Source organism: Sminthopsis crassicaudata, chromosome 4, assembly GCF_048593235.1.
Source record: "Sminthopsis crassicaudata isolate SCR6 chromosome 4, ASM4859323v1, whole genome shotgun sequence".
Taxonomy (NCBI): Eukaryota; Metazoa; Chordata; class Mammalia; order Dasyuromorphia; family Dasyuridae; genus Sminthopsis; species Sminthopsis crassicaudata.
The window spans coordinates 345,424,303-345,451,159 of record NC_133620.1 but is presented as its reverse complement, the minus strand read 5'-3'; the positions used below and the strand labels follow the sequence as shown (position 1 = coordinate 345,451,159).

The following is a 26,857-nucleotide window of genomic DNA, read 5'->3' as shown; positions in this document are numbered from 1 at the left end:
GAAGGCAAAGGAAGTGAAAGTTGAAAGGAAATACTGAGCAAGAGAAGAAAGTTTGGGCAGAGGAAAGAAGATTTTCTGGAAGAAGAAGATAAGTGGGAGGGAAGAAGAAAAGAAAGAAAAGAGAAAAGTGCCCCAAGCCCTCCAGACCATATTGTGAACCTCCCCCTGTCCCAGAGAGAAAACATCAGACCACTACAGATGTGTTCGGGTCATTTTCACATGCTTTATTCCAGCAGTCAAAATAATTAAAAACATCTCAAATTATTATACATACACAAAATAGGTACAGAATCCTTTGGTTCCTCACACTCCCTAGGGGGAAAACTGCCTCTTGGCTAGAAAAATTGTGCTTTGAAACCCAAAGAGAGGAGATGGCAAGAATGGCACGGGAGGGGCAGAAGTAAAGGATTGGAAAAGCTGGAGGGGAAAGAGAGGGTTTCAGAGCAAGAGGGGAGAGCATTAGGGTTGGAAGAGGGAGGAGAGTGGGAAGCTTGAAAAGGGGGCAGAAGAGCAAGATGGAGAAAGCATGAGGGGAAAAATGTTAAAAGGAAAGTTGAATCCACCTGCTGGTGAAGACAAGATGAAAAGTCAGCTTTGGTGCAGATCTCAAGCCTGCTGTTTTTATTCCCTTTTTAAATAGCACCTTTAGAAAATTCACGAGTCCCCATAAGCCAAGAACAAACAAATAAAAAAAAAAGCTTTGAAAAAAAAAGATCGTAAAACAGAAAGGGAACACTCTGGCATGTGGGGGGGAGGTCTCAATTTCTATAGCACCAGTGATCCCCAATCCCCTACCCCCACCCCCATTTTGGAAAACCAGTTGGCTGCCTATTTTTGCCTGGTTTTCCTATCCCCAGCACGTCTAGGAGGAAAGGAAACGCAAACTTAGCACCTTTGATTAAAGTAGGGGGAGCCTCAGAAGGAGGAGGAGCATCCCCTCTCCACTCTAGATCCCCCATTCCAAGCCCCCACATTGTTGCACTGGCTGGCATGAAAAAAGACAAGTACGAGGTAGTCTTTCAACAACAGAAATATACATGGAATGAACAATTTCTCAGACCCAGCCCCATTGCCTGTGTGTGAGAGGCAGATTTGGAAGGTGCCTGGGAGGGTTGGGGTGGGGACTCCCAAATCAGCTGGTTCCACTTTACTGTCCCTCCACCCTTACCTCTTTCCAATTCTCCTCTAAACTTGGTAGGGGGGAGAAATCTCATAGGACAATTCCAGGCCCAATAAGGTCCCCTTCAGTGGGGTCCCTCGCACACACTCCCCCTCTCAAAAAGAGGGGTGCAGTACAGAGGCTTGCATTCAGATGGTACGTCTTCTTTTGCTGTGGTATTGAGAAAAGAGACCAGCAGAGAAGCTGAGTCTGGGAACCCCATCTCCCCATCCCCTCCTTGAAGGGGAGGGTTAGGAGAGTAGGAGGCTGGAATGCAGAGAGGGCTGGGTAAGGCCGAAGACACCTGGATGTTGGCGCATCTGTTCTTTTGTTGCCAGGAAGACCACGGCTTGCCCCAGCATTTCCTGGGACGTGGGGGAGACTTGCATTGAAGGGAGGCTGTGGGGGAGAAGTCCCCAAAGGGATGTGGTGGAGAAGGGAACAGAATGGCAAAAGCTGGGGCATCTGTAAGCCCAGTGGGCTAAAAAAGACTGACCCCCACATCGGTCTTCAAGCAAGTGGACCAAGTTTCCTTTTTTTTAAAAAGTTATTTATTTATTCTTTTTTTGTAAATTTAATGCTTTTGATTTGGTTTTGGTTTTTTTGGGGTCAGATTTGGTTTGTCAGAGGTAAAAACTAAGTTTTGAGAGATGAACGGAAAGGAAAAAAAAAATTTCCAAAGTCCATGTGAAATTTTCTCCTTTTTTTGACTTTTTTTTTGTTCTGTTGGGTTGTTTTTGTTTTCTTCTGGGATCAGAGGGAAGGAAGACGGGTGGGAGGGAGCCGGTTGGGAATGGGGACAGTTTACAGGAAGCAGACGGGGCTAATGTCGAAGCCAAATTCCTGGTTGGGAGCGCCAACGTCCATGGGGGCCACATCGATGATGGGCAGGCGGGAGGTTTTGGTGGTCTTGTATTCGATGACTGTCTTGCCCCAGTTTCCAGTGTGACTCTTTAGGAAAAGGAAGAGGGACAAAAGGAGTTAGCTGTTGTCTTGTGGGTGACCCCAGCGAAACTATATGGAGTAGTAGGATGGGGTAAGGGTGGGGAGAATCAGTAAATCTCTTCAAAATCCCAGATCTCAGGATCCTGCACAAAAAGCCCATTTCTGGCCTATTTCTGTGATCTATAAGCTCTGGACAGTTAGAGGCATGGACAATTCATTGGAGGGAAGGAAGCTAGGATTTACTAAATAAGATCAACTGGGCCCAGAAGACCCAGGTTTGGATCCTGCTGCTGATATAGACTAGCTGGGCAAGTTACAGCCTCACCATCCTCTAGGAAAATCTCTGGGCTGCAAAGATTGTGCTGAACTGAATTGGTGGAGGGAGACCATTAAATATACCAAGAATATTGAAATTCACAGGTCCAGTCCCTCCATCAATTCGTATAGTTAAAAATAAAGCCCAGATAGACTGCAGCCTGGTTAAGAGTGCACAGCAAAGAATACAAGTTATCAGAACCCTGGGCTTAGTTTGCTGTGGCAGTGGAGAGGGAAGGGAGAGAGGCTCACCGTGCAGCCGTCCTCAATGACTCCATAGGTGAATCGGCTGTTGCCTTCAGCCCGGATCTCGATTTCATTGGAGCCTTGGAGAAGCAGGGCCTTCTTGAGGTTGCCAGTCTGCTGGTCCATATAAGCCACGCTGTTCTTGCAGTGGTAGGTGATGTTCTGGGAGGCCTCGGTGGACATCAGGCGAAGGAAGGTCATCTGGATAGCCACATCAGCAGGGTCGGAGCCCTCTCCACCATACTCGAACTGTAATGGAAGAGAGAAGATGAAGTCCAGCCTCTCTCCCCTGCTCTCTCAATTCTCCACAGCCTCCCTGCTTCCCCTTATTCAATCTCCTGAATGTGGGATCCCAAAATCACACGCCTAGGTTCTGGGTGAGACCTGTTAGACTTTCTAGTGTCTGATTCCTTCACTTTACAGAGGAGGAAATAGGCCCAAAGAGGGGGCCCACAGAACATTTATGATGGAGCTTCAACTAGAGCCCAGGCTTCCCTAGGAGTAGTCCAATTCTAACCTTTTCTTCCTTTCCCATCTAGTCCATCTTTAACTTGCTGTTTTCTCATCTCCCGCTTCTCAGTATTGGTCTACTTTCCTTCAGGCCTCATCCCTATCCTAGGTAGTGTTCCTCTCTGCCCCTAGGCCTTTCCTTCTAGGGTCTAGATCAGTCTTCCTTCCTGGCCCCTTCCCTGTGACTCACCTGAAATCCATCGGTCATGCTCTCGCCGAACCAGACGTGCTTCTTCTCCTTGGGGTTCTTGTTAATGTACCAGTTCTTCTGGGCTACACTGGGTTTAGTGGGGTACACGCAGGTTTCTCCAGTTTCCATGTTGCAGAAGACCTTGATGGCATCCAGGTTGCAGCCTTGGTTGGGATCAATCCAGTATTCTCCTGAAATAGGGCAGAGAAGAACTTGAGAGAATGAAGGAAGCAGGGGCCTGGTCCCAGGTACTATGCTGAGAATGATCCTGAGGTGGAAAGGAAGGAGAGAAAATTGCTTGACCCCTAGTCCCAGCAAAGACTTAGGAGTAGAGAGCAAGGGAAAGGAGTCCTTAGGAAGGTAGACCCAGGAGGAGTTGGAGATCCCCGAGAGGGCCGAGCAAGGTTCTCACCGCTCTTCCAGTCTGAATGGCACATCCTGAGGTCTCTGCAGGTGCGGGCAGGGTTCTTGCGGGTACCCTCGGGACTTCGGATGTTCTCAATCTGCTGAGTCAGGCTCTTGAGGGTGGTGTCTACCTCAAGGTCACGGTCACGGACATTAGCGTCATCAGCTCGGTAATAGCGGCCAGAGTCGTGGGCCTTCTCCTGAGGTGGCTGGGGCAGGAAGCTAAAGTCGAAACCACCGCTGGGGGGACCTGGAGGACCAGGGGGTCCGGGAGGTCCAGGGGGACCCTAGGCAGAGAGGAAGAGAAAAGCCCAGGTTGGTGAAGGCCTGAGTTCTCGGGCTTAGGGCACTAGATAAGCCCGGAGAGGGGAAGGGAGATGAACTAAGGAGATAGAGGAACATACAGCAGGACCAGCATCACCAGTACGACCACGGGGACCAGGGGGGCCAATGGGGCCGGGGAGACCATTGAGTCCATCTTTTCCAGCAGCACCAGCAGAGCCAGGGGGACCCTGAAAGAAGACGTGAGAAATAGTGGGTTAGATTGACATTATCCAAGGTTTGGCAACTCAGCTCCTGGCCAGACTTAACCTAACCACAGAACCTCAGAAAAATAACAAACCCTCTACCAAGATAACATAATCCAAGTCAAATAATCCGACTCTAAGACCAACAATAAACTCAGTTGTGACAACACAATCCCTACTGAGAAATACCAGACAACTGGGTCTGATTTTTCTCTCTCTCTCCCTCCCTTTCCTCCCTCTCTCTCTCTGTTTTCTCTCTCCACTAGCACACATGCCAAGATGACTCACTGTTCCATCCTAGCAGGGCCAAGAAGTGGGAAAGAAGGGCTGGGGAGGGGGAGAGACTGAATCCCAAGATCAATTTGCCTGGGAATCAACATGGGCATTTGTTCCGTCCCCTCACACACCCCTACTGCATTCCCATTAGCTCAGAGATCTAAGTCTTCCATAGGTACTCTAAGACCTCAGGGGAAACCTGAGTGAGACTTCTTAGGTACTAGGAGAAAAAAAAAGTTACTTACTCGGGGACCAGCAGGACCAGAAGCTCCAGAAGGACCTTGTTCACCAGGAGAACCCTTGAAGGAGACAGAAATGACTCAGAACTCAGTCTGGATTAAGTGGAGATGGGTGAGGGAAGAGGAGGGGGAGTTGGAAACCACGAGTGACTCAACCCTGTTCTCAGATTTAGGAAACTGGAAATCTGGGCCAAAGGCCTCTCTAGTCTGAGACTCTCAGTCCCCTAATTCTTCTTCATCCATGTTGTCTTCCCCCAGGAGAGCTCCCTGACTGTCTTGAGTCTTTTTGTATGCCCAGAGCTTAGCACAATACTTGGCACATAGTAGGTGCTTAATAAATATTTACATATTGATTGAATAACTTACCCTTCCTTATATTTTTCTAATCTAAAAACAATGCAGCTAATCTCTGTCCACAATATAAACCCAGAAAGGTTAATTATTTGTTCCAGACTGAAACTGAGAAATGTTTCCATTGATAGAACCTATCAAGGGGAGATGGAGGGAGAGGGCCACAAAAAGGGAAGAGAACAGAAAAGGAGATACTTACAGGAGGACCAGGGGGACCCTGGAGACCAGAGAAACCTCTGTGACCTTTCATGCCTCTGTCACCCTGTTCGCCAGTCTCACCCTTGTCACCTCGGGGGCCTTGAGGTCCCTAATGTAAAACAGTGGAGAAATGATATTCAAATAGGTGCAGGGCTCTCCAGCACCCAGATGGGCAGGGGTCACTGTTTACAGTGGCATTAAAGGAAATGAGAATGGAAGACTCACAGCAGGACCACGGGCACCAGTGGGACCAGCGGGACCAGCAGGTCCAGAGGGACCCTAAAGGGATGGAGAGAGAAAGTCAATGAGATCCTTGAATCAGTCTGAGTCAGGTCTTCTAAGTTTGGAGAATCTATTCTCCTCAGGAGCAATGAAGTCCCTTTCTATGAGCCACCCATTCTATTCTACTTCCAAAGTTCTAATATGCTTCCGTCTCCTACTTGATCCCATTTTATCTCTCTCTCTGATCAGCTCCAGACACTCTCCCACTGACACTTTTCTCAAGTTCCTGATCACTCTCCTTGTCACCCTGTCCACCTCTTCCCAGACATCCCTGATCATGAGAAAATCCCTTCTACTTTCAGGGGAAAAGACTTTTAGGGACAAGGCTCAGCTCTGAGCAGAAGGGGAAATGTCCTCCTTCTCCCTGCAGTGGAGTTTCTATTTTACGAGAAATCTAGGGAGCATAAGGATATGGAGCTTACTATAGGGAGAGGACTGTCCCACAAACCCATCTTCTTTCCCAGAGTGTCTCCCCCTTGAACTCTCCACCCCACTCCATTTCAGCTGAGGAAAGTTAGGATGCCCTGATTAGTCCCCAACATCTTGCCCTAACTTCAGCAAGTGCTGATGAAGAGTCACTTACAGTCTCACCACGATCTCCACTCTTTCCAGCAGGACCCACAGGGCCAGGAGCTCCAGGGGCACCAGGAGCACCAGGGGGGCCAGCAGGACCAGTCTCACCACGGTCACCCTAAAGGGGAAGGATAGGAAGGGACAGAAGAGTCAAGGGCAAAGTCAGAGTTGAACACCGTGGGAGAGAAACAGATTTATCAGGATGATTTGCTTACCTTAGGGCCTGGAGCTCCATCACGACCTGGGGAACCTTCAGCACCAGGAGAGCCCTGGAAAGGGGGAGAAAAATACCTTCAGCCCAGACCAGAGAGGCAGACAAGTGGGGCCAATGCAGGCCAGCAGCCAGCACTGGAGTGGCTCTAAAGAGCTCTGTTCCTCACCTCACGTCCAGATTCACCAGGTGGTCCAGCTAATCCAGGGGGGCCAGCAGGGCCAGGGGGGCCACGTTCTCCACTTACTCCAGAAGGACCTTGTTTTCCGGGTTCGCCCTAAATACATGAAGGAGCCAGGTTAGAGAAAGGATGAGTAGAAGAGATCTTCTCCCAGAGATTCTCTCTGTCCTCAGTGTCCCAATCACTCACATTCTTTAAATATCTCACCTGGTCCTCTTCCTGCATCTCTCCTATTCCCACCACACTACCTTCTCCCTCCCAGGCCTCTCATGTTATTGAAATTTCCTAGAGAGAAAAACAAGGGATACTCACAGAGGGACCAGGAAGACCAGGGAAACCTCTTTCTCCTCTCTGTCCAGGCAGACCAACCACACCACGCTGTCCAGCAATACCTTGAGGTCCAGGAGTACCAGGAGCACCCTGAAAGAGATGAAGGAAATAGTGAAAAGGGGCAGGTGGAGGGAGGGAGCAGTACAGGGAGGGAACTTGACTTGGATTCATTTATAACCCAGATCTCCTGACTCTTGTTGGGTGGAAATGGGAGTGACTGATGGCACCTTCTGCCCCAGGTCATTGTCCAGCAGAGGAGCATGAGGAGACCTGACCTCTTCAAGCTTACTGGCAATAATGTTCTTCTTTGGGATGACAAGTGAGATTGAGGAAAGGCTGAAAAAGCCTTAATAATTGGGAGGGGATGGGATAGGGAAAATAATAATAGTAACACTAAGCTGATGTTTATATAATGCAATTAAAAATTATAAAGTGCAATTTAAGTTAGTGAAACACTTTTCAAACATCAACTTGTTTGATACAAAGTCACAGATCAAATCTCTGCCTAAGAGGGGGAGGAAAGCACTGTATACAGTTCTCTATGATCGTTTCTCATGAGGATTCAGAAGCAGATACCAACTAGGTGTCATCAGAAGCCCTTAGTTGACAAGCCCAAGAATAAGGGATGTTTAATCAGAAGAGGTCATTCTTTTATTTTTAGGAGCTATCAGAAGAGTCCAGAGCTCAGAACTTACAGCAGGACCATCAGCACCAGGAGATCCCTTCTCTCCACTTGGGCCGGGGGGACCGGGAGGTCCGACTTCACCAGGACGTCCAATAGGGCCAGTCTCACCACGGGGGCCTTTGCCACCTTCTTTGCCAGCAGGGCCAGGAGGTCCAGGGGGTCCAGCATTACCCTAGGTGGCAGGAAGATTGTTTAGGAAGAAAAAGACTGGGGCCGTCTTAAACTCCTAGGTTGTTTGCTGAGGTCTGGCCACACCTTCCCCATGACTAGCAGTGACTGGGCCACCAGAGGCTAGTGCAAGGAGAACAAAGCTGCATGGCCAAGGCTAGCTGACCCAGGCTCCTCCCCACTCTCTTGTCCTCCATCCTGATTACTGAAATCCACTACTTATTCTTGACCTTTCCCAATAGCACTGATCAGGAACCCTTCACTTCTTCCCATCCCAACCTGGAAAATCTGAATTCTTTGAGTGGGTACTTACAGAGGGGCCAGGGGGACCAACTCTTCCAGCAGCACCAGGGAAACCAGTAGCACCCTACAAGGTGAAATTAAAAAGAGGCATCAAAGATATTAAGAATAGCCAACTAGATGGGAAGGAGAGAGGAAAGAAAGGCAGGGGCAGAGGACAGGCATAAGACAGGCAGCCTCTGTGGATATGTCCCATACTCACTCCCTGTTCTAAGATGAGGGAACCCAAGATACTTAATAACAACACAAACTCTTATTTTAATATCTTTAAAATTTATAAAATATCTCCACAAAAATATTGGCATGGAGGTAGAAGAAAAATTCTACCCATTTTATAGATGAGGTCGCTGAGACTCAGGAAAATCAAATATAATAACTTCAACTATAATCTAGGTCTCCAAGCCCCAAGTTCAGTGTTCTTCCTTCTATAATATCCTTAGAGGGAAAGGAGGCATTTTTTTTCTGAGGCAATTGGGGTTAAGTGACTTGCCCAGGATCATAAGGAGGGCCTTTTGCTTAAGAATGAAAGAAGGTCACATTACCAACTGTCCTTATTTGTCCCAATTTTCAGAGTTTCAGGCTCTATATATAGGCTTTAGACTAGCTCCAGAGTAGGATTTTTGTGGCTGAGGGTGTCCCTGGCAGGAATTGGAGGTGGATCTCAGTGGTGGGCAATACTTACAGGGGGGCCAGCACTGCCACGGGCACCTTTGGGTCCAGGAGCACCAACATTACCCTGGAAAAAAGGGAAAGGAAGATGCCATAGTTGCAGAAATCAGCTATGCAGAGAACTCCTGGGAAGGGTAATCAGGTCTCAGGAGATACTCACAGCAGGGCCAGGGGCACCAGTAGGTCCAGCAGGGCCGGGGGGACCAGCATCACCTTTAGCACCAGCATCACCAGGTTCACCTTTAGCACCAGGTTGGCCATCAGCACCCTGGGAGAGGAGGAACAGCGAGAGGTGAATGGGAGAGCAGAGCTCTGGAAACAAGGGGATACAGAAGGAGATGGGACTTGAAAGAATAGCAAATCTCTCTTCCATTAGATTCACATACACTCTTATTATGAAGATCCTTAAGACCAGCAACACCTACTCCTACCAACAAGAAATAGAATTCTCTTCATTTCTGATCCCTTTTCATTTTGGGAGAGGATTCCTATCCTTTGTCCCAGGCTTAAATCCTAAAATACATAGCTTCCACTGGGATAAAAGGGAAGTGAGAAAGGAGCTTGGTACTTACAGGAGGACCAGCAAATCCAGCAGGACCAGGGGGGCCAGGCTCACCACGTTCTCCCTGAAATAGAAGAATGAATAGAGAAATAGTCAAAAAGGAAGCCCTGCATGGAGAGGGCCTGAGATAATGGAAGAGAAAGATAAGCAAGATATGTTTATAAATGGGAATTCAGAGATGCAGAGGGGACAGTGTAGTGAGGAGAAGTAGAAGTAAGAGACTCTTAGAGAGGAATCCCTGGGGATAGATGAGTAGTGATGAGGGAGGGAAGGAAAAATATAAGGTGAGGGATCAGGAATTAGGAATCAATGAGATGTAGAGAATGGAAGAAAGGGGAAGGAATCTCCCAGATAATAGGGGAAAAGTACTTACAGGGGCACCACGAGCTCCAGTGGGACCAACAGGGCCGCTGGGACCAGATTCACCCTGGAAAGGAAAAGGGAGGTAAAGAACAGGCAGGAACAGGAGAGCAAGGAGGTACTCTCCTTGGATTTATTCTGTTGACTATGTGTTGGTATAATCCTACACCCATATGTCCTTCAACAGGACTCCATAAAATAGAAAGCCTATGTCTGGGATCACAGTGGCTTCTGTATTTTCCTGTGGACATGTCTAATTCACTCTGCCCACCTACTGGTCAGATCTGACTTCTCTTCTCTCCTGCCCTCTGGCTTTTATAGAATCCTCGCTCCCCAGTCTTCCTTCCTCCTGACCAATTGCAGCTTAGCTCGGCTTCTTTCCCCCACCTCCACGTCAAAAAATCCTAGTCCCAGTTATTAACCATTCCTTCCCCATCTGGTGCCTAATGATCAAAATGCCTTCACCATCCAGGTTAGCCAGTGTAGTTAAAAGTTCTGGAGCTAGGATCAGAAGATGGTCCTTGAGTAGCCTCAGAATAAATGAATTCACCTCTCTGAATTTTGCTTTCTTCGTCAGCTTAAATGTGGGCCTGGGATGGGATGAGATGTACCACCTTTTACAATTAAAAAAATCCAATTATTTCCACACTCCCTGAGCTCCCACACAAGAGGCAAATTCATCTTCATATCATACTATGAGGCTCCATTATACAGTGAAAAGAGAAATGACCTTGGATCCAGGGAGATAGGGATTTAAGATCCATTTCTAACACCTGCATTGGGAAAGGGAATTTACTCATCCAGGACTTTCCTATATCATGAAATCTCAGGTCCTATCCCTATTCTTTCCTATTATGAGGAAAGAGAGCATGGTGTGGGGCACAGGAATGCCCCATAAATCAGCCTATTTCAGGAAGAGGTTGGAAAGGGCCATGGTTATTTTTACCTTGTCACCAGAAGGACCAGCAGGGCCAGGGGGACCAATAGGACCAGTCAGACCACGGACACCATCTTTGCCAGGAGCGCCATCAGCACCTTTGGGACCAGCATCACCCTAGAGAAAGAAAACATAAGAGCCTTGTTTCAACCAGATAGGGTAATGGCTCCAAAGTGGTGCTGGGAACTTTCCTATATGGGGCATATTCATGGATACTGAAAAGAGAGTTTTTATGATGGAGACAAACTAAGCCAGGAGACAAGATACCAGAGACAGACTTCCCATCCCCTTTGCCAATCCCCATAAAACATGAAAAAACAACAGATCATTTTAGGGAAAGGATTTAAGGAAGATTGACCAAGTAGACTGATTAATTAAGGAGCTGAAGGCTCTTCAGTACAGGTTGAAGAACCTTTTCTTTTCAAGCAGAAGGGCTTCCAGTTTTATGAAGTTGAAACTATCATTCCAATCCAGGGAAAACTCTGGATCTAATTGTTAAATTTTCCATTTAAGGGGTGCCCCATTATAGGACATATTTTAGAAGATTTCTCAGCCTCTTATTTGCAGAATGAGCTAGGGAGAAGATTTAAGACTCTCCCCAACAGTGGGAAATCAGGAAGACTTAGGAAACCAGGAAGACGTACACTAGCTTTTTGACCCTGGGCAAGAAACTCTCATCTCCTTAGTGATCCAGAGAAGGAATTCAAGGATTCTTAGCAGCAGAGAGGATTCTGGGCAGGGAGAGCAGAATAGAGGTAGAGTATTCAAAGGGAAGAAAAATAAGGGAAGGAGAAAGGTTCAGGAAGCCCAGCAAAGTAAGCAGAAGGAAAAGATCACAATCAATATCCCAAGTCAATAACCCAATGATATATATCCAGAAGCTTATGAAAGGGCTTGGTAGGAGAGTAGGGGTGGAATTGGGCAGAGGATGAACTTACTCTGTCACCCTTGGCACCGGGAAGACCAGCTGCACCACGTTCACCAGGCATTCCCTGCAGACCGGGAGGCCCTTGGCCACCAGGAGCACCAGGAGCACCAGCATCACCCTACGTGCCAACCAAGAGGAAGAGAGTTAGTTACACATTGGAGAAATAAAGATACTGCTTATAGCCCGCCCTCCATTGATCCATACAACATCAAAGGCAAGACACTGGTTATGATGAACTTAAGGGCAGGAACCCAAGCTTAACATAGATGCTCTGCTGCCACATTCCATCTATTAGACTTGGGGCTAAAAGGAAGTCCCTCCCTGGAGAGCTTTCTACCCATTTACTGATTCCCTTCTTCATCCTGTTGCTCACCTTAGCACCATCATTTCCAGGGGCACCATTGGCACCACGGGGGCCCTGAGGACCAGGAGCACCTTGTACACCACGTTCTCCAGGGAAACCTCTCTCACCCTACAAAGGAAGGAACAGGGTAAGTGACAGTGCCATGGGAAGGGCCACTGAAAAGGATGAAGAACCAGAGAGGGAGGGGTGAGAGTAAGGGTCTACTTACTCTTGCACCAGAGGGGCCAGGGGCACCAGCATCTCCAGGAACACCCTATGATGGAGGGGAGAGAAATAAAAGTCAGAATCAGGAAAAGGGGTCAAAGGAGGTGAGGCATTAGGTACCTATAGTCAAGAATGAATTCATTCATTCATTCATTTACTCATTCATTCATTCATTTGCTCAATTCTTTCAACAAAAATTTTTAGCTATTCCCTTCATGTCAGCAGACACCGGACTAGACATGGGAGAGAGATACAATCTGTCTCTCCCCTTTACTTCAGATTACAAACTTACATTCTGGTTTGCAGCTAATGCCCTCTTCCTGGGTTTTGTCTGAATGTTGGATTGGTAGTTACTCCTTAATCTCAGTCAGCCTAGTAATAGCACATGGCTTCTTTTCCCTGCAGCTCTGTCCCCAGCCCCTTATATCCTGATTCCTGGATATTCTAGGAGGTGTGACTAGGACCTCTGTCAGAACCACTAATGGAGTAAGAAGTGAAGGGCTGGGGAGCGGGGAGAAGGAGGAGATGAAAAGATCAAAGATCAAACTTCCAATGCTAGAATGCAAATCATTAGGTAAGGGAAATGAGAAATCTTATAAATCAGCTGAGCCAGCCCCTGTCCTCTCCCAAACGATTCCAGTCAGAAGTCCACTAGCCTTGTGCTACCATGAGCTCTGGTGGGGGGGGGGGCAGGAAACTAGACATTTAAATCTTAAATCATTCCCCTCCTTTCCTCAGGAAAGCTGCCAGATATTCACTCACCTGTTCACCAGGTTTGCCAGCTTCACCAGGAGGACCAGCGGGGCCAGGGAGACCCTATGGAAAATGGGCAAGAGAGGAAGAGTTTAGAACCCAGAGAGCAACATGGAATTTTCCCCCACATTCCTCCCCTAATTCCAAAGATTCTTTGCTTCCTCTCACCTGGAATCCAGGAGAGCCAGCAGGACCCTGTTCACCTCTCTCACCAGCGGGACCCTGTATTCAGAAAAAAACAAAAACAAACAAACAAACAAAAAAAAAAAAAACCAAGAGAAAATCAGGGATCAGATGGCAATCTTCACCTCACCCACCCTCCAGCCAAGGCAGCCCTCCTCAGGAGAGGATACTCACAGCAGGCCCAGGGGGACCCTGAGCACCAGCTTCTCCATCTTTTCCAGCAGGGCCCTGGAAAGAGAGAGAGAGAACAGATTGGGGGATTAGAAGGTCAGTGGTGGAAGTTTACATTAGTTTAGATTTAGAATTGGAGACTTTGGGGAGTAAAGGAAAGGGACTGATCTGAAGGAAGCTAGGTTCAACCAAATCTTAGGTCTTCCCCAAACCATAACCAGTAGTTATAGCTGAAGGCTCATATAACCCAGCCCCTGTTGCCATAGCTATTGATGCTGAAGGTCTGTTCTTTCCTAATTGGAGAGGAGGGGAGGAAAGTAGCACTTAAATGAGGGTCACTAAGAAGGAGATTGGGCACTGATGGGGGAAAAGGGAATGGAAAAAATACTTACCACAGCACCAGGGGGTCCAGGAACACCTCTCTCTCCAGCCTTGCCAGGTTCTCCCTAAGGAAATTAAAGCTTGGATTAATGTCAGGGTAACAGAGGCTCCCCAAGGGACGCAGAGGAAGGTGATCTCTTGAGGTCACCTTTAGATCCGTGACATTTTCCAGACATCGATGCTGCCTCCCTTTAGCCTTAGGAGATTTTTTTAATGGCAGTTGATAGCATAGGCAATGGCTGAAAATATAACTGAATTGCAATTAAATTATTCCATTTAGTTTCCCATAGAACTCATATGGTTTCCAACAGCTTCTAGTTCTTGTCAGGGAACAATTTAAATGCCTTCACTCCCCTATTTTTTAATATTAAGAGTTCTGGGAGCAAGCCCAGGAAGTGCTTAAAATTGGATACATCAGCTTTAGTATGAGACTCCCTATGCCTCCCCACCCCCCTCTTCCTAAAGGGGCTAATTCCACCATTAACAAACTCTCCCAAGCATTCTTCCTAGCCTAAGATTGGAAGAAAACTCAGAAGTCATAGTGGAATAGTAAGAAAATGGGTCCGAATCTCCATTCTCCCATTTACTATTAGGCAAATTTCTTGGCCTCTCTGGGCCTCAGGTTCCTTGTTTTAAAGGGAAAGGGGATAGACTAGATGACCTCTAAGATCCATTCTGTTCTAAATGTATGTTCCTATAATCTCTATCCCTCCTTAAACCCCAATGTTACAGAGGCAGCTAGGTGATTCAATAAATAAAGTTGGGGGCCCCTGGAGTTAGGAAAACCTGACTTCAAATGCAGCCTCATACATTTCCTAGCTGTGAACCGTTTAGCTCAGTGCCTGGCACATAGTAGGTGCTTAATAAATTCCTGCTTGCTTGCTTCCTTTCTTCCTTCCTATAGAAGAGTAAGCTGAAGGCCAGAGAATACCACCATCAATTAGCTTTAAGACAACTTATTAAATCTCAATTAAAATATCTAAGAAAGCTTGCCAAAAAGGGGAGGGGGGCAGAGAGGATTTGCTCCATGTTGCAAAAATGAGAAAGGAGACTTAAGGGGCAAAAAAAGAAGCGATTTTTTCAGAGTAAGTCAAGTACAAGGTTGGAGCAAGGCCCAGGTCTCCTTACTTTCATTCAATTCTGGGATCTTGTTTCTTCTCTTTCCCTATACTTCTTCCCTCTCCTTTTTTTCCTTCTCATCTTTTCTCTCCTTCTTCTCTTCCCACTTCCTCCCTCTTCATCCTTTATTTCTCCTTCTTCCTTTCTCTTAAGTACAACTTCCTCCATATTTAGATTCCAGATCTTTCAACTATGAAACATCCCTTTCTGCCAAAATCCTCTAGAATGCAAGTTCCCTGAGGACAGGAATGTGGGGAGATCCTTAAAGTACATTGTAGAGGACTTGTTATTCATTCATTCATTCATCCATTTATCTAGTCTATTCTATCTATCTATCTATCTATCTATCTACCTACCTACCTACTTGCCTATTGCTTTTTTTCTTTATTATGGCTAGGTGGAAATCATTAAAGTCTTATATAAATGTAAGAGCTGGAAGTGATCTTAGAGATCAATTAACAGATAAGGAAGCTAAGGCACAGAAAGAAAAAGTGACTTGTCCCAATTGGCACAGTTAGTTATTGTCAGAGCTGAGCTAGATTGCAATCTCCCATTTTCAAATACAGGACCTTTTTCCTCAGAATCACAGGTCCTTTCTGTGCCCTTGCTGCTGGCAGCGGGCAGAGAAGGAAGGGTCAGAAGAGGGTATACTTACAGCAGCACCTTTGGGTCCAGGGAATCCCATTACACCAGCTTGACCACGGGCACCAGGAGGGCCTGGAGGTCCGGGACGACCATCTTGGCCAGCAGGGCCCTGAGGATGGACAGCAAAGAAAAGCTGAGGTCAAAGGGCCTGAGGCAAGGATGGAAGAGCAGGCAAGATCAAGGCAGAGGGGGACAATACTTACGGGAGGACCAGTTTTGCCATCAGGACCAGGGCTTCCAGGGCTACCAGTCAGACCCTAAGGAGAAAAGCAGACAACAATGAGACAAGAAAGAAATTATCCCCATTTTCTATAGATTTCAACTCCATGTTAATTGTACTTGTCTCTCTTCCGAGGGAGGAAGGCTGACGTGGGATGGATGGACTAAAGGAAGGTGACAGATAAGGAAAAGAAGCAGTCACAAGGAAGATTGGCTGTGAGACTGAATGTCAACTTGGGCTCATCTCAAAATGTTCAGCAGAATGGCACTTCCCTAGAATCATGTTTGCCATGCTGTGCGATATTCTCTAGAAAATCCCTCTCCTGGTCACTTTGTAACAGCCTATTCCACAGAGGAGCTGTCCTGGGTCTCTTCACTGACATCTCACCTTGGCACCAGGTAGACCAGCCTCACCAGGGCGACCAGATTCACCAGGAGATCCTTTGGGACCAGCAGGGCCGGGAGCACCACGTTCACCAGGAGCACCCTAGCATGGAAGAGAAAAAAAGTTCCAGAATCAGTGGCTCTTTCACATCTGGGCAGATGGGGGAGTCAGAGCTTCTATCCAACAACAGAAAAGCTGATTATCTGCAAGGACATGGGAACATGATGATATCTCACTGAAATAAAAAAGGCTGTCTGCAAGGAGCCTGAGACACATAGGATTCCTTTTATGGTAAGCTGTGTCCCAGGCCTATCCTTCATAGGGAGCCAATGAGAGGCATCCTATCCTAAGAAAGAATGTCTTAAGCACCTGATTCAATGCCTTGTATGTAGTAAAAGCCACATATGTGTTTGTTGATTTGATTAAATTTTGATCGGACACAGAAGAGCAAAGGGCCAGTAAACTAATGGCATTCCCTGCCCCCTACCTGGATATTCTGTGATTGTGTCTGCCAAGAAGAAAAGTTAAAAGGAAATTACCTTAGGACCAGCAACACCATCAGCGCCAGGGAAACCACGGCTTCCAGGACCACCCTATGGGGGAGAGAACATGATGATCTGGGGAGGTGGAAGACAGGGCAACAGAAGGGATAGGTGCCATCCCCATGCCAGGCAAGGCCTCTACCCATTCAGGAAAAGACCATGCCAAGGCTGAGGTGGAAGGCTGCCCATGAGACTAAAGGGTACCAGTAATGGCCTGGAATTATGTAGAGTGCCCAATGGGCAAGATGCCAGGGACTGGTTAAAATGGGGAAGAAAGCAGAAAAAAGAAGAATGGAAGCAGCTACTTACTCGTTCACCAGCTGGGCCGGGCAGACCAGCAGGTCCAGGTTCACCACGGGATCCTCTCTTGCCTTCCTCACCTGCAGGGCCTGGGGGTCCTTGAACACCAACGGGGCCCTAGAGGATGAGTAGGAGTGAGGGAAGTTACTTGTGAATGTTTGGTTCCAAGCACTAAGTCTGGAGATAGCTATGAAAAAACATGTTCTTTTGTCTGACTCCAAATGTATGTTCTGGTGTTTTTCATCTTTCCTATCAGACTGTGAGTTAGAACAAAAATGGTGTCTGTCTCTGTCTCTGTCTCTGTCTCTGTCTCTCTCTGTCTCTCTCTCTCTCTGTCTCTCTCTCTCTCTGTATCTCTCTCTCTGTGCCTCTGTCTCTGTCTCTGTCTGACTTTCTCTCTTTCTTTCCTAGAAGGTACTTGAGGACAGGCATTGAGTCACTTCTATTAGATGGAGCTTTCCTGAGCATTAAGACCATATATCTTTATCTTCCTCAAAGGCTAGCACATCTCATTGGACATTTATCACACCTCTTAGGTCTGAGTGAGAATGTACTCATAGGTGTATCTATATCTAATGGTATATCTAATATTAACTGATGCTTATAAACTGCTACTGCTTTAAAGTCTGCAGAATGCTCCATATCCATGATCTCATTTGATTCTCACTCCAACCTTGGGGGGTAAGTGTTATAAGTATCATCACCCCCATCTTACAGATGGGAAAACTGAGGCTTAGAGAAATGACGTGATTTGCTAGAGTTGTATAGTTGGTGAGTGTCAGAGGCAAGAACTGAACTTAAGTCTTCTTGACGTCAGGTCCACATGTGCATTAATGGGTGAGTGAGTGTATATGTGTATGGACTGAAGTATAAGAGATAAAAATACTTACGGGTTCTCCTTTGGCACCGGGGTCGCCTTTGTTACCAGGGGCACCAGGTTCACCCTAAAAGGAAAGAGGAAAAAGAGAAAAGGTTGAAAAGGTTGAACTGAGGATAGAAGGAGTTAGGAAGGGAAAGGACAACTAATCTCAAGGTCAAGGCCAAAGTTGACCCCCATCCTTTGGAGATCTGGACCCAGGTACAGCTGAGTTATGAGAAAATAGACTGGATAATCACTTCTAGTGCTAGTTATCAGGAGAAAAGTGGCAGAGGAAAAGTACAGTTACTTACACTATTACCCTTGGGGCCAGGAGCACCACTGGGACCCTGAGGTCCAGAAGGACCACGGGCACCGGGAAAGCCAGGAGCACCAGCAATTCCAGGAGCACCCTATAGAAGATAAAAGACAAGACTCAGTTTCCGTATAGAAGATCACATCCCATCAAAGGACATTGCAGGGCTAGCAGAACAAATGGATTTCAATATACTTACATTGGCACCTTTGGCACCAGGTTGTCCATCAGCACCAGGGTTACCCTAAAGCAAAAAGAGAAGAATGAATGATGGATACAAATTCTGAAGTTGGTCAGAGGTCAAGGTACATAAAAGTAGGAAGCTACTTACAGAGGGGCCGGGGGCACCAGCAGGGCCAGGGGGACCGGGCTCTCCACGGACACCCTGGGGACCTTCAGAGCCACGGGATCCCTGGGGACCAGCTTCACCCTGGATCAGGAAAAGAGCAATGTGTCAAATGTCCAGGGTCAGACCCCTGTATCTTCACTTACTTTCTATCACCCCATGCTCACTCTTATAGGGAGGAAAGATAAGGGAGGGAAGGGAAAGAACTGGATTTTTAGATAGATGGGGAAGAGGAGGAAGAATTCTTCTTGCTTCATAGGATTGAGACTCTGGATCAGAAATCAGAAATCTATGTTCAGGTAAATCCAGGATCAAGGATCAGTATATAAATGCTTTAGAAATCAATGTCCTAATTTGATTGGGCATCCAACAGAAACCTGAAATCACAGGACAACTTTCCAGGGTTTGTTTAGCCTGGTGATTCCTGAAGCATGGATTTTTTTTTCTTGTGGCTTTGGCTTACTTCAGAGAGTGGTGAGGTGGGAGGGTCAAAGTGGGGAAGGCTCATTCTCTGTTGGCCCACAAGAAGCAGGGCTCTTGGCCAACTTAAGCTCCAAATTACTTGGAGCTTTCAACTTTCAACAGCTCAGTTAGGTTTGGGGTGGGAGGGGGAGCTATCTGTTTAAGGAACACTGTGAATAGGAGGAAGTTGAAGAAAGTGACCAGGATGGATGGATTCTCACCTTAGCACCAACAGCACCAGGGAAACCAGGGGGACCAGCAGGACCAGTAGGACCCTGTAAAAGAAGGAGAAACCTTAGTGGATAGAAAGAAACCGTCAGATGGGAAGTTGTCTAAAAAGACCCAGAGACAAGGAGCCTCAATGTCTCCCAGATCCTGTCTTAGGTGATTTTCATTTGCCCATGAGGACAGAAGCTGACCTAAGAAATCCCTCTTCTCCCAATCTCTCTGGCATCCCAATGAATGTTGTTCACACTTACTGGAGGTCCAGCAGCACCTGTTGCACCATCGTTACCACGAGCACCCTGCAAAGAAGGGAAAGGGGAAAACATCAGTAATGCTTATATTTAATGCAAACCTAAAGTCATGGGGGTACCCAATGGGCATCCTGAAATGCCTGAGTCGTGTGGTACTTACAGCTGGGCCAGGGGGTCCAGGGCGGCCTCTCTCACCAGGCAGACCACGAGGGCCCTGAAGAAAACAAAAACAGAGTGAGATAGGGTGAAGGTGATGCAGTTTTCTCTATTCTCATCACCTCTCCAGACACCTTTAACTATGCATTTTATAAGCACTAAGAATGCCAAAAGGGTCTCCAAGAAATCTACCAGATTTAGGCTTCTTTTTTCCCCCAAGAGACCACCTCCTACAGTCCTGCCACCCTCATCTTGGGGATCCTCTGTCTCCCTTGCTCTTCAAGTTGCTGGGTGCACCTACCATTTGTCCAGGAGCTCCATTTTCACCTGGGCTGCCAGGCTCACCCTAGGAAGCAGAGAGATAAGAATGAGACTTTTTGTCAGAGGAAGAGGAGAAATGAAAGGAAACTGGTGTTTACTACTAAAAGATGCTCTCACCTTAGGACCAGCAGGACCACTGTCTCCCTTGGCACCATCCAAACCACTGAAACCCTAAAGTGACAGAAAAAAAAAGAGATACCAAAGTAAGGGGTTAAAGGGAAAAAGGTAGATTCCCACAGCTTCCATTCAGGATAACACCCATTTTCTGGGTCCTACAATGAGGACACTAGTCAGTGAAAATGGTACTTGTTTATGAAATAGTCACTGCATATACCCCTGACTCTAGACTGAACTTTTTGCCAATCATCCCATCCGTGAGAGTACCTGATTCTTCCCTTCTCTCGTCTATGCTGTTACTGATAGTTCTACTTCACTTAGCAGTGCCTTTCAAGCTTTAAACTACACAAAAAAGATGTTTTTAGTTGCCTAATCAAATCTTCTGAGAACCTTTTAATAAATTCTTCAAACCTTTGGTCCTTTGGTGACTTTAAAACTGTAACTGGGTTATTCTGAAAAGATTGTTTTAGATTGAAATGGATAAAAGAAGACTTACCCGGTGTCCCTTCATGCCAGGGAGACCAGCAGTTCCGGGCAGACCTCGAGCACCCTGAAGAGAAAGAACAGAAGGATGGTGAGAAATAAAAACAGAAAACAAAAAAGGTACCCCACTAGGTAAAAAGTGTAGGATCCCTCATGGAGGAAATCTCTTTCTTTTTTACTTTTATTTATTTATTTATTTGTTTGTTTGTTTGTTTGTTTGTTTGTTTGTTTGTTTGTTTATTTGTTTGTTTGTTTATTTATTTATTTATTCATTTATTTATTTGCAAATCTCTTTAATAGAGACAGAATTGGCGAAGGTGATTATTATTTTCATACCTTATCCTATTCTAAGATCCATCATCACCTTTCTTGAGGTATCAATTACTAAATTCTAAAAGCTGGGGCAAGTGCATGTGGTGCAGTGGTATACTGATGATGATCAGTATAGGAAGCCTCCAGGATTATACTGACAACTAAGCAACTAATACTGGAAGGCCTTGAAGCCTGAATTCTAGGTTCTTTTATCTCAAGATTCCTCTCACCTGAGGACCAGGAGGACCACGTTCACCGGGGCGACCAGGTTTGCCAGCTTCACCCTAAAAGGAAGAAAGAAAGTTGTCAAAAAGAGCCTCTGTTAAGGGTCACTGCATCCAGTCTGCTGCTGTCATGTCCAACTACTGCTTACAAATTAGGAAATGGAGAGGGCTAGCCAATTAAGGAATGTTTGGGATGATTCCAGATTCTCTTGGAGTTATTAAAACCTGAGAGCCAGGCTTTAGGAAATATGATTTCATTTCTAGAGCTCTGATTTAAGAGCAGAAAAAAAATCCTTAAATGCTTCATTTACTAGAAACATTTGCATCAGTCGTTAAACAGTTAACATCCCAGTTCTCATAGGCGTGGGTACAAATTTGAGTTGCTCTGAGGAGGTAAGCCTGCTCAAGTTGTTTTCTCTGGCTTAGTTACAAGCCTCTTGGTATGGTTTAGGGACCTTGTGCAAGAAAGAGAAAGCAGGCTATGCTTGAAATACTGAAGGTGAAACTTCTCCCTTTGGATAAAACAGAAGTTTCCAAGTAACCCCAAAGGAATTAAACATCAGGAAAAGGTCCATCTTCCATCTTGAATGCCTTTCCCTTTGATGGAGCCCCAATGGAAGATGTAGCATTGGAGTTCAAAGAAATGCAGGTTTCTGTGGTGGGCCTAAGGAGGGAGCAAAGGTCGCATGCATCTCAGGAGTTACTTACATCATCTCCATTCTTGCCAGGGGGACCTGCAGGACCTCGGGGACCCATGGGACCCTAGAAGATACATAAAGAAGGTTAGGTCCATCCTAGTAAGACTGCAAGCAGCATGGGAAAATGGAATAAGGCAGAGAGGGGGCTAAGAGTGTATCTGGGGGCAGCTAGCTCACACAATGGATAGAGCATCAGCCCTAGAATCAGGAGAACCTGAGTTCAAATCTGGCTTCAGACATTCAACACTTACTAGCTGTGGCAAGTAACTTGCCCTGGGCAAGTCACTTAACCCCAATTGCCTCAAAAAAAAAAAAAAAAAAAAGTATCTGAAGGAAGGAAAGAGGAGAAAGTTTTCAGGAAAAGTCAGTAGGTGGCACAGTAGAGAATCCCTTGGATGTGGAGGGTGGAAGGACTGAGGTCAAATCCTGCCTCAGGCACTTAGTACTTGTAAGGCTCTGGGAAGTCCCTTAACCTCCTCACCCATCACATGGGGATCATTATAGAGTCTACCTCTCAGAGCTATTGTGAAAATCAGATGAGATAAATATGTAAAGTGCTTTGCCAACCACAAAGCACTATATTAATATTAATTATTATTAAGATGAATATATCTCATTTAAAAAAGATGTATATATGGGATTTTTTTGGGGGGAAGAGAGATGTTATATGAATGAAATACTTGTTGCATGGTAGATGAATAGCAGGAAGGAAAAGGGAAGGGGAAATGGAGTTGGTAGGACCACTTACTGAAGCTCCAGGTTCGCCAGGTTCACCAGGGGGGCCTTGGAAACCTTGGGGACCCTGGAAGAGGAAGGGATTGGGGAAGTATGAGAATGACATGTCATCACCATATAGCCCTCATCTCTGTCCCCTCATCTCAGCCCTGTCATCATTATCCTCCCTCATTCACCACCATCATTTAAACCCAGCCTATGGGTGCTAGTTAACATAACTGGTATGATCTTCACTGGGCTAATTATAAGCACCCCCATCACTAACATCCTACTTCAGGCTCCTCACCTGCCACAAGCAGGCAGCAGAAGGCCCCTTCCGATGTTGGAATACCCCAGAACGAGAATCCTGAACATCTCTCCCCTATCTTTTCCCAACTGCATCCCAAAAGAGATTTAAGTCGCTCAAAGATTTCGAATTGGGGGTATAGGTGAGAGGGATAATCACAGATACTTACAGGTGAGCCGGGGGGACCAGGGAGACCCCGAGGACCAGAGGGACCCTAAAGAGAGAAAAGAGAAACAATGAAGATAATTTAAAAGGAAAATGCAAGGCGCAGAATGCCTTTTATCCGTCATTTCCCATGGGTTCCCTGTTGTTCTTAGCCATCCTTGAAACCTCCAATTTACCTCCTAATAGTAGCAAGCAAATCTGGAGATAATTGGCCTGCTGGCCCCTCCTCCTTCCCAAGGTCTCCCAACTTATTTGCCTCCTTTTTAATCCCCCATGCACACCATAGGTGCTTAATAAACGTGTGTTGATCCATTGCTTCCCTGGCCTCCCTTTGCCCTAGGGAACTCACCATGGGTCCAGGCACAGACATGCCACCACCTGATTTCTCATCATAGCCATAAGACATTTGGGGAGCAAAGTTCTAAGGGGAAAAAAGAGGGAGAAAGGGCAAAGGTCAGGTCAGTTGGTAGGAGAGAGAAAAATCCTTCCAAAAGAGACCTGATTGTATACTTACTCCTCCAAGGCCAGGGGGACCGGGAGGACCAGGGGGGCCGGGAAGACCAGGCTGTCCTGGGATGCCATCTCTTCCAGGTGGGCCTGGGAGTCCCTGCCAGGGAAAGAAAGCAAATGCCAATATGTGAGCCACAGAGCAGGCCCCATACCCACTGCCCACCATCAAACCTCCAAAGAATAATTTTAAAATTTACCCTTTCACCTCGGGGCCCAGTATCTCCTTTGGGACCCTGTGAGGTTGGAAGAAAGAGAAGAAAGAAACAAGAATTAAACAGGTGAGTGGGCAACGGAGGAGGATATACGCGAGTGAGGCAAAATAAATAAATAAATAAAAATAAAAATCAAGAGCTCCTTTTTACCTCGACTCCTGTTTCTCCGGGAGAGGATGGTGAAACTATTGGAAGGAAGAGAGAAAGAATCAGAGGATGGCTCTACAGTAGAGGGGTGGGAGTGGGCCAGAGCCCCCAAGGCTCTCCCTCAGAAAAGGCCCCAGGTCCTCCGGCCTCGGTCAGACAAGATTGAATAAGGGCGGGCAGTAGGGGAGGGAGTGGGGAGCGCGGGAGAGAGGAGAGGCGGGTCTATTCAATGACTTGGGGAGTCGGGAAAGTGGGCATCGAAGGGTGGGATGGAGGGCCGGGACTGCCATACCAGCATCGGCGCCGAGGCAGGAGGGGCAGCATTCATCGTCCTTGTACTCCACGTTGGGGCAGTTGGAAACGTCTTCACAGATTATTTCATCACACAGGATGCTCCCGTTGTCGCAGACGCAGATTTGACAGGTCTCAGGTTTCCAGACCGCTCCGTTGATGTACTTCACGCCATTCTGTACGCAGGTGCCTTCTGGGACTGGGACACAGAGTCGGAAGGGGAAGGTCAATCGTGGCGGGGAGGAGGCGGAAAAAGGGAGTCCAGGCCGCTTTCCACCCAGAGCTCCGGAGAAGTCCTCCGGTCAGCCAGTTTCCCTGCGGCTTCCCCAGAATCCGGGGCACGTCGGATGTCACTTCCCACATCCCCAGCAGCTGTTCGCCCCCCTCCTCCCCCAAGATTCATCTGCTTTTCATCAGGGGCTCAGTGACAGCGGAGGCTCGGGGCCAGAGACATTCTCACTTCCCAGTTTAGGAATTTAAACAAAGCTTTAGGCCAATTGTTCCAACCAGCTCCGACCTTAGTTCATTGGGGCGAGGCCAAGTCAAATAAAAGTTGGGGGCGGGGGTGGGGAGAATGGAACAAAAAAGGCCACCAGTGTGGGAAGGGGGAGATTTGGGTATCGGCGGGAAGGAGGAGGAAGAGGGTCAGAGGAGAGATTCTCCAGGGGGCAGGTGGAGAGGGAACAGAGAAAGGGCAGTGGGCGGGGAGGAAGAGGAGGGGCCTGGAGGAGGACGAATGAAAGTGGGGAGCAAGGGAGGGTCTCACCCCCAAAACCCATTGTGCTTCTTCCAACCGAAAGACACGCCCTAACACCTATCTTGTTATTCCTCTATCTTTTCCTCTTATCATACAGACACCCTAAAGCAAGACCCAAGAACCGCGCCCTCACTTCCTGCAGTCAGTGCTTTCTGGGACTTTAGCTGACTTTGAACCAAACAATAACAAAATCAAAAATTCCGCAAAAAGCCCATTCGGGTCCCTCCCCTCATCCCCCGCGCGTGCAAGTTCATGGTTCACCACGAGGTGGCGCTCCGCGCTAGGGAATGGACCCAGGCGGGAGAAAAGGGAAGGACGATTCCCCGGACCCCCAGCGAGCCTGCCCAAGCTCCTCCTTTCCCACCCCACCCCAGTCCACCTCCGGAAAGCGGATGATGCGCTGTGAAATCCCGCTCGCCTTAGCTCAAGGGGAGGTGCAATGCCCACTCCCTCAGGGGACCAGCAGAGGGCGCTGAAATTTCGCCCTCTCCATTCCCCGCTCAAGTTTCCCCTCCTACCCCCCCTCCCCACCCCTCCTACATCCTACCCCTCCCCTTGCAGCAGCCCCCACCCCCAGCATCCCAAGATCTGAGGGGGAACTGCGACTAGCTGCAGAGCCTGCAAAAACGTTTTTCTTATGAATCATCCTTAATTCTTTCCTGATGGCTTTTGCATTTCGGGTTCCAGAATCCTAGTCCACCACCCAGCTCCCCAGTTCCCCTCCTTCCACAAGCTCCACAATTCTTCGTCCACGGACTTTCTTTCAGCGCTCCCACCCAAACTAACTCACTGAGAGCTTTCTCTTCAACCTGCTCCTCCCTGGTGCGCTGTCACCCCTCCCTCAGAAAACCCCACATCCTTCTATTTCAGACGCTGGCTCCTCTGAGATCTCCCACTTAACTTCCATCTCTGGAAGTCTGTGTCCTGGGCAGCCCAGGCTCCACCAGGGGATTCCCAGCAGGCGTGTTAATGGGGCCCTGATCAATGAACTCCTCCACTCATCCCCCCCCCCCAAAGTTTGCAACTTACTGTCTTCTTCGTCTTGGCCATGGGTGAGGACGGCGGTAACTGCTAAGAGGAGCAGAAGCCGGGGATCCACAAAGCTGAACATGTCTAGATCCTAGACATGTAGACTCTTTGGGGCTTGGGGTTGGGGGGTTACCGTCCACTCATGCGCGGCCTGAGAATCGTGGGTACCTCCTGCTCAGACCCCAAGGAGAAACTCCCGTCTGCTACAATGCCTGAGTTGGGCCCCTTTTTATACTGTCCCGGGATCCCAGGGAAGGAGGGATCCAGCCCCCACTGAGAGGGGGAACGGGCCACCCGCTGCCCAGCCAATCAGGGCCTCACAGTCCGGCCCCCAATTTGGGAGTTGGAAGGGAGGGGAGGGAGAGGGGGGAGAAGGAGGAGGAAGGAAGAGAAGGGAATCTGTCCTTTTCTTTCCCTGCCCCCCAATCTTTCTCCCTCATGTTCCCAACTTTGAGATACTGCTTGCTAAAATACGAACTGGTCCCCCATGGAAACTTGGGAGGCATTACGGGGGAAAGAAGTTGTTCTTTCCCCCCTTCTTCCGGGAAAAGGGGATCTCTGACAAAGGCAGAATGGATTGGGAGGGGTGGAGAAACAGGAGACCTTGGAGAAGAACTAAGTGGGGACTTCGAAGACTTGAATCAGACGGTCCCTCTCCTACCAAAACAGGTGGAATGCCCCTCTTTAGGGAGGCTCATCTACTAAGGACTTGGTGACATTTGGGAGAACAGGGAAGGGAGATGGGATCCTAGATGACAAGAACTAAATGGCTGGGATGAATTTGACAAGAGGGTCAAACCCTTTTGTTTGGGAGGAGAAACCTCCAGTTACCATGTTTGGGGCTTGAGAAGGAAATTTGGATAGTTATTTGGCATCTGCATCATCTTAAAGCAGAGAGCATCAGAAAGGATTTGGGGGTGCTGAGAGATTGGGGTGGGGTAACTTGACAATGTGGTCTCCCCATTGCCAGGGCCTCTAACTACTTGGGCTGGGAAGAGGTGGGGAGCAGGGACTGGAGAGGAATCCTCTTCATTGAATATGAAGGTGAGGGTCTCGGTGCTTGGTGGAGGGAGTGACTTATTGGGCAACTGGCTATTTGTCAGAAAGAGAATTATTCCCTTCAAGGGAACTGCTCAGAAGGTAAT

The 26,857-nt window shown here is 47.5% G+C and overlaps 1 protein-coding gene across 2 annotated transcripts; it reads right to left on the bottom strand.

The window, feature by feature from the left end:
- Window positions 1-203: 203 nt before the first annotated feature.
- COL1A1 (collagen type I alpha 1 chain) lies at window positions 204-25,943 on the bottom strand. 2 transcript variants are annotated; one of them, XM_074261164.1, is made up of 51 exons: window positions 25,713-25,943; window positions 23,928-24,125; window positions 23,639-23,673; window positions 23,474-23,509; window positions 23,281-23,373; window positions 23,116-23,187; window positions 22,771-22,815; window positions 22,329-22,382; window positions 21,591-21,644; window positions 20,889-20,942; window positions 20,360-20,413; window positions 19,864-19,917; window positions 19,727-19,771; window positions 19,430-19,483; window positions 19,273-19,317; window positions 19,015-19,068; window positions 18,317-18,415; window positions 18,185-18,229; window positions 17,984-18,082; window positions 17,704-17,757; window positions 16,823-16,930; window positions 16,511-16,564; window positions 15,975-16,073; window positions 15,571-15,624; window positions 15,378-15,476; window positions 13,615-13,668; window positions 13,226-13,279; window positions 13,037-13,090; window positions 12,878-12,931; window positions 12,120-12,164; window positions 11,921-12,019; window positions 11,558-11,665; window positions 10,629-10,736; window positions 9,696-9,749; window positions 9,333-9,386; window positions 8,921-9,028; window positions 8,774-8,827; window positions 8,105-8,158; window positions 7,634-7,795; window positions 6,921-7,028; window positions 6,597-6,704; window positions 6,432-6,485; window positions 6,227-6,334; window positions 5,587-5,640; window positions 5,363-5,470; window positions 4,819-4,872; window positions 4,175-4,282; window positions 3,778-4,057; window positions 3,366-3,556; window positions 2,672-2,914; window positions 204-2,110 (listed from the first exon to the last, which is right to left on the bottom strand). In XM_074261164.1, the coding sequence occupies exons 1-51, from the start codon at window positions 25,792-25,794 to the stop codon at window positions 1,964-1,966; spliced, it is 4,365 nt and encodes a 1,454-aa protein (XP_074117265.1). In that variant the 5' UTR covers window positions 25,795-25,943; the 3' UTR covers window positions 204-1,963. The 2 variants fall into 2 exon arrangements, 1 of the variants encoding a protein (XP_074117265.1); XR_012481179.1 differs by having other exon boundaries at window positions 1,710-2,110; window positions 2,672-3,003; window positions 3,257-3,556.
- Window positions 25,944-26,857: the final 914 nt, after the last annotated feature.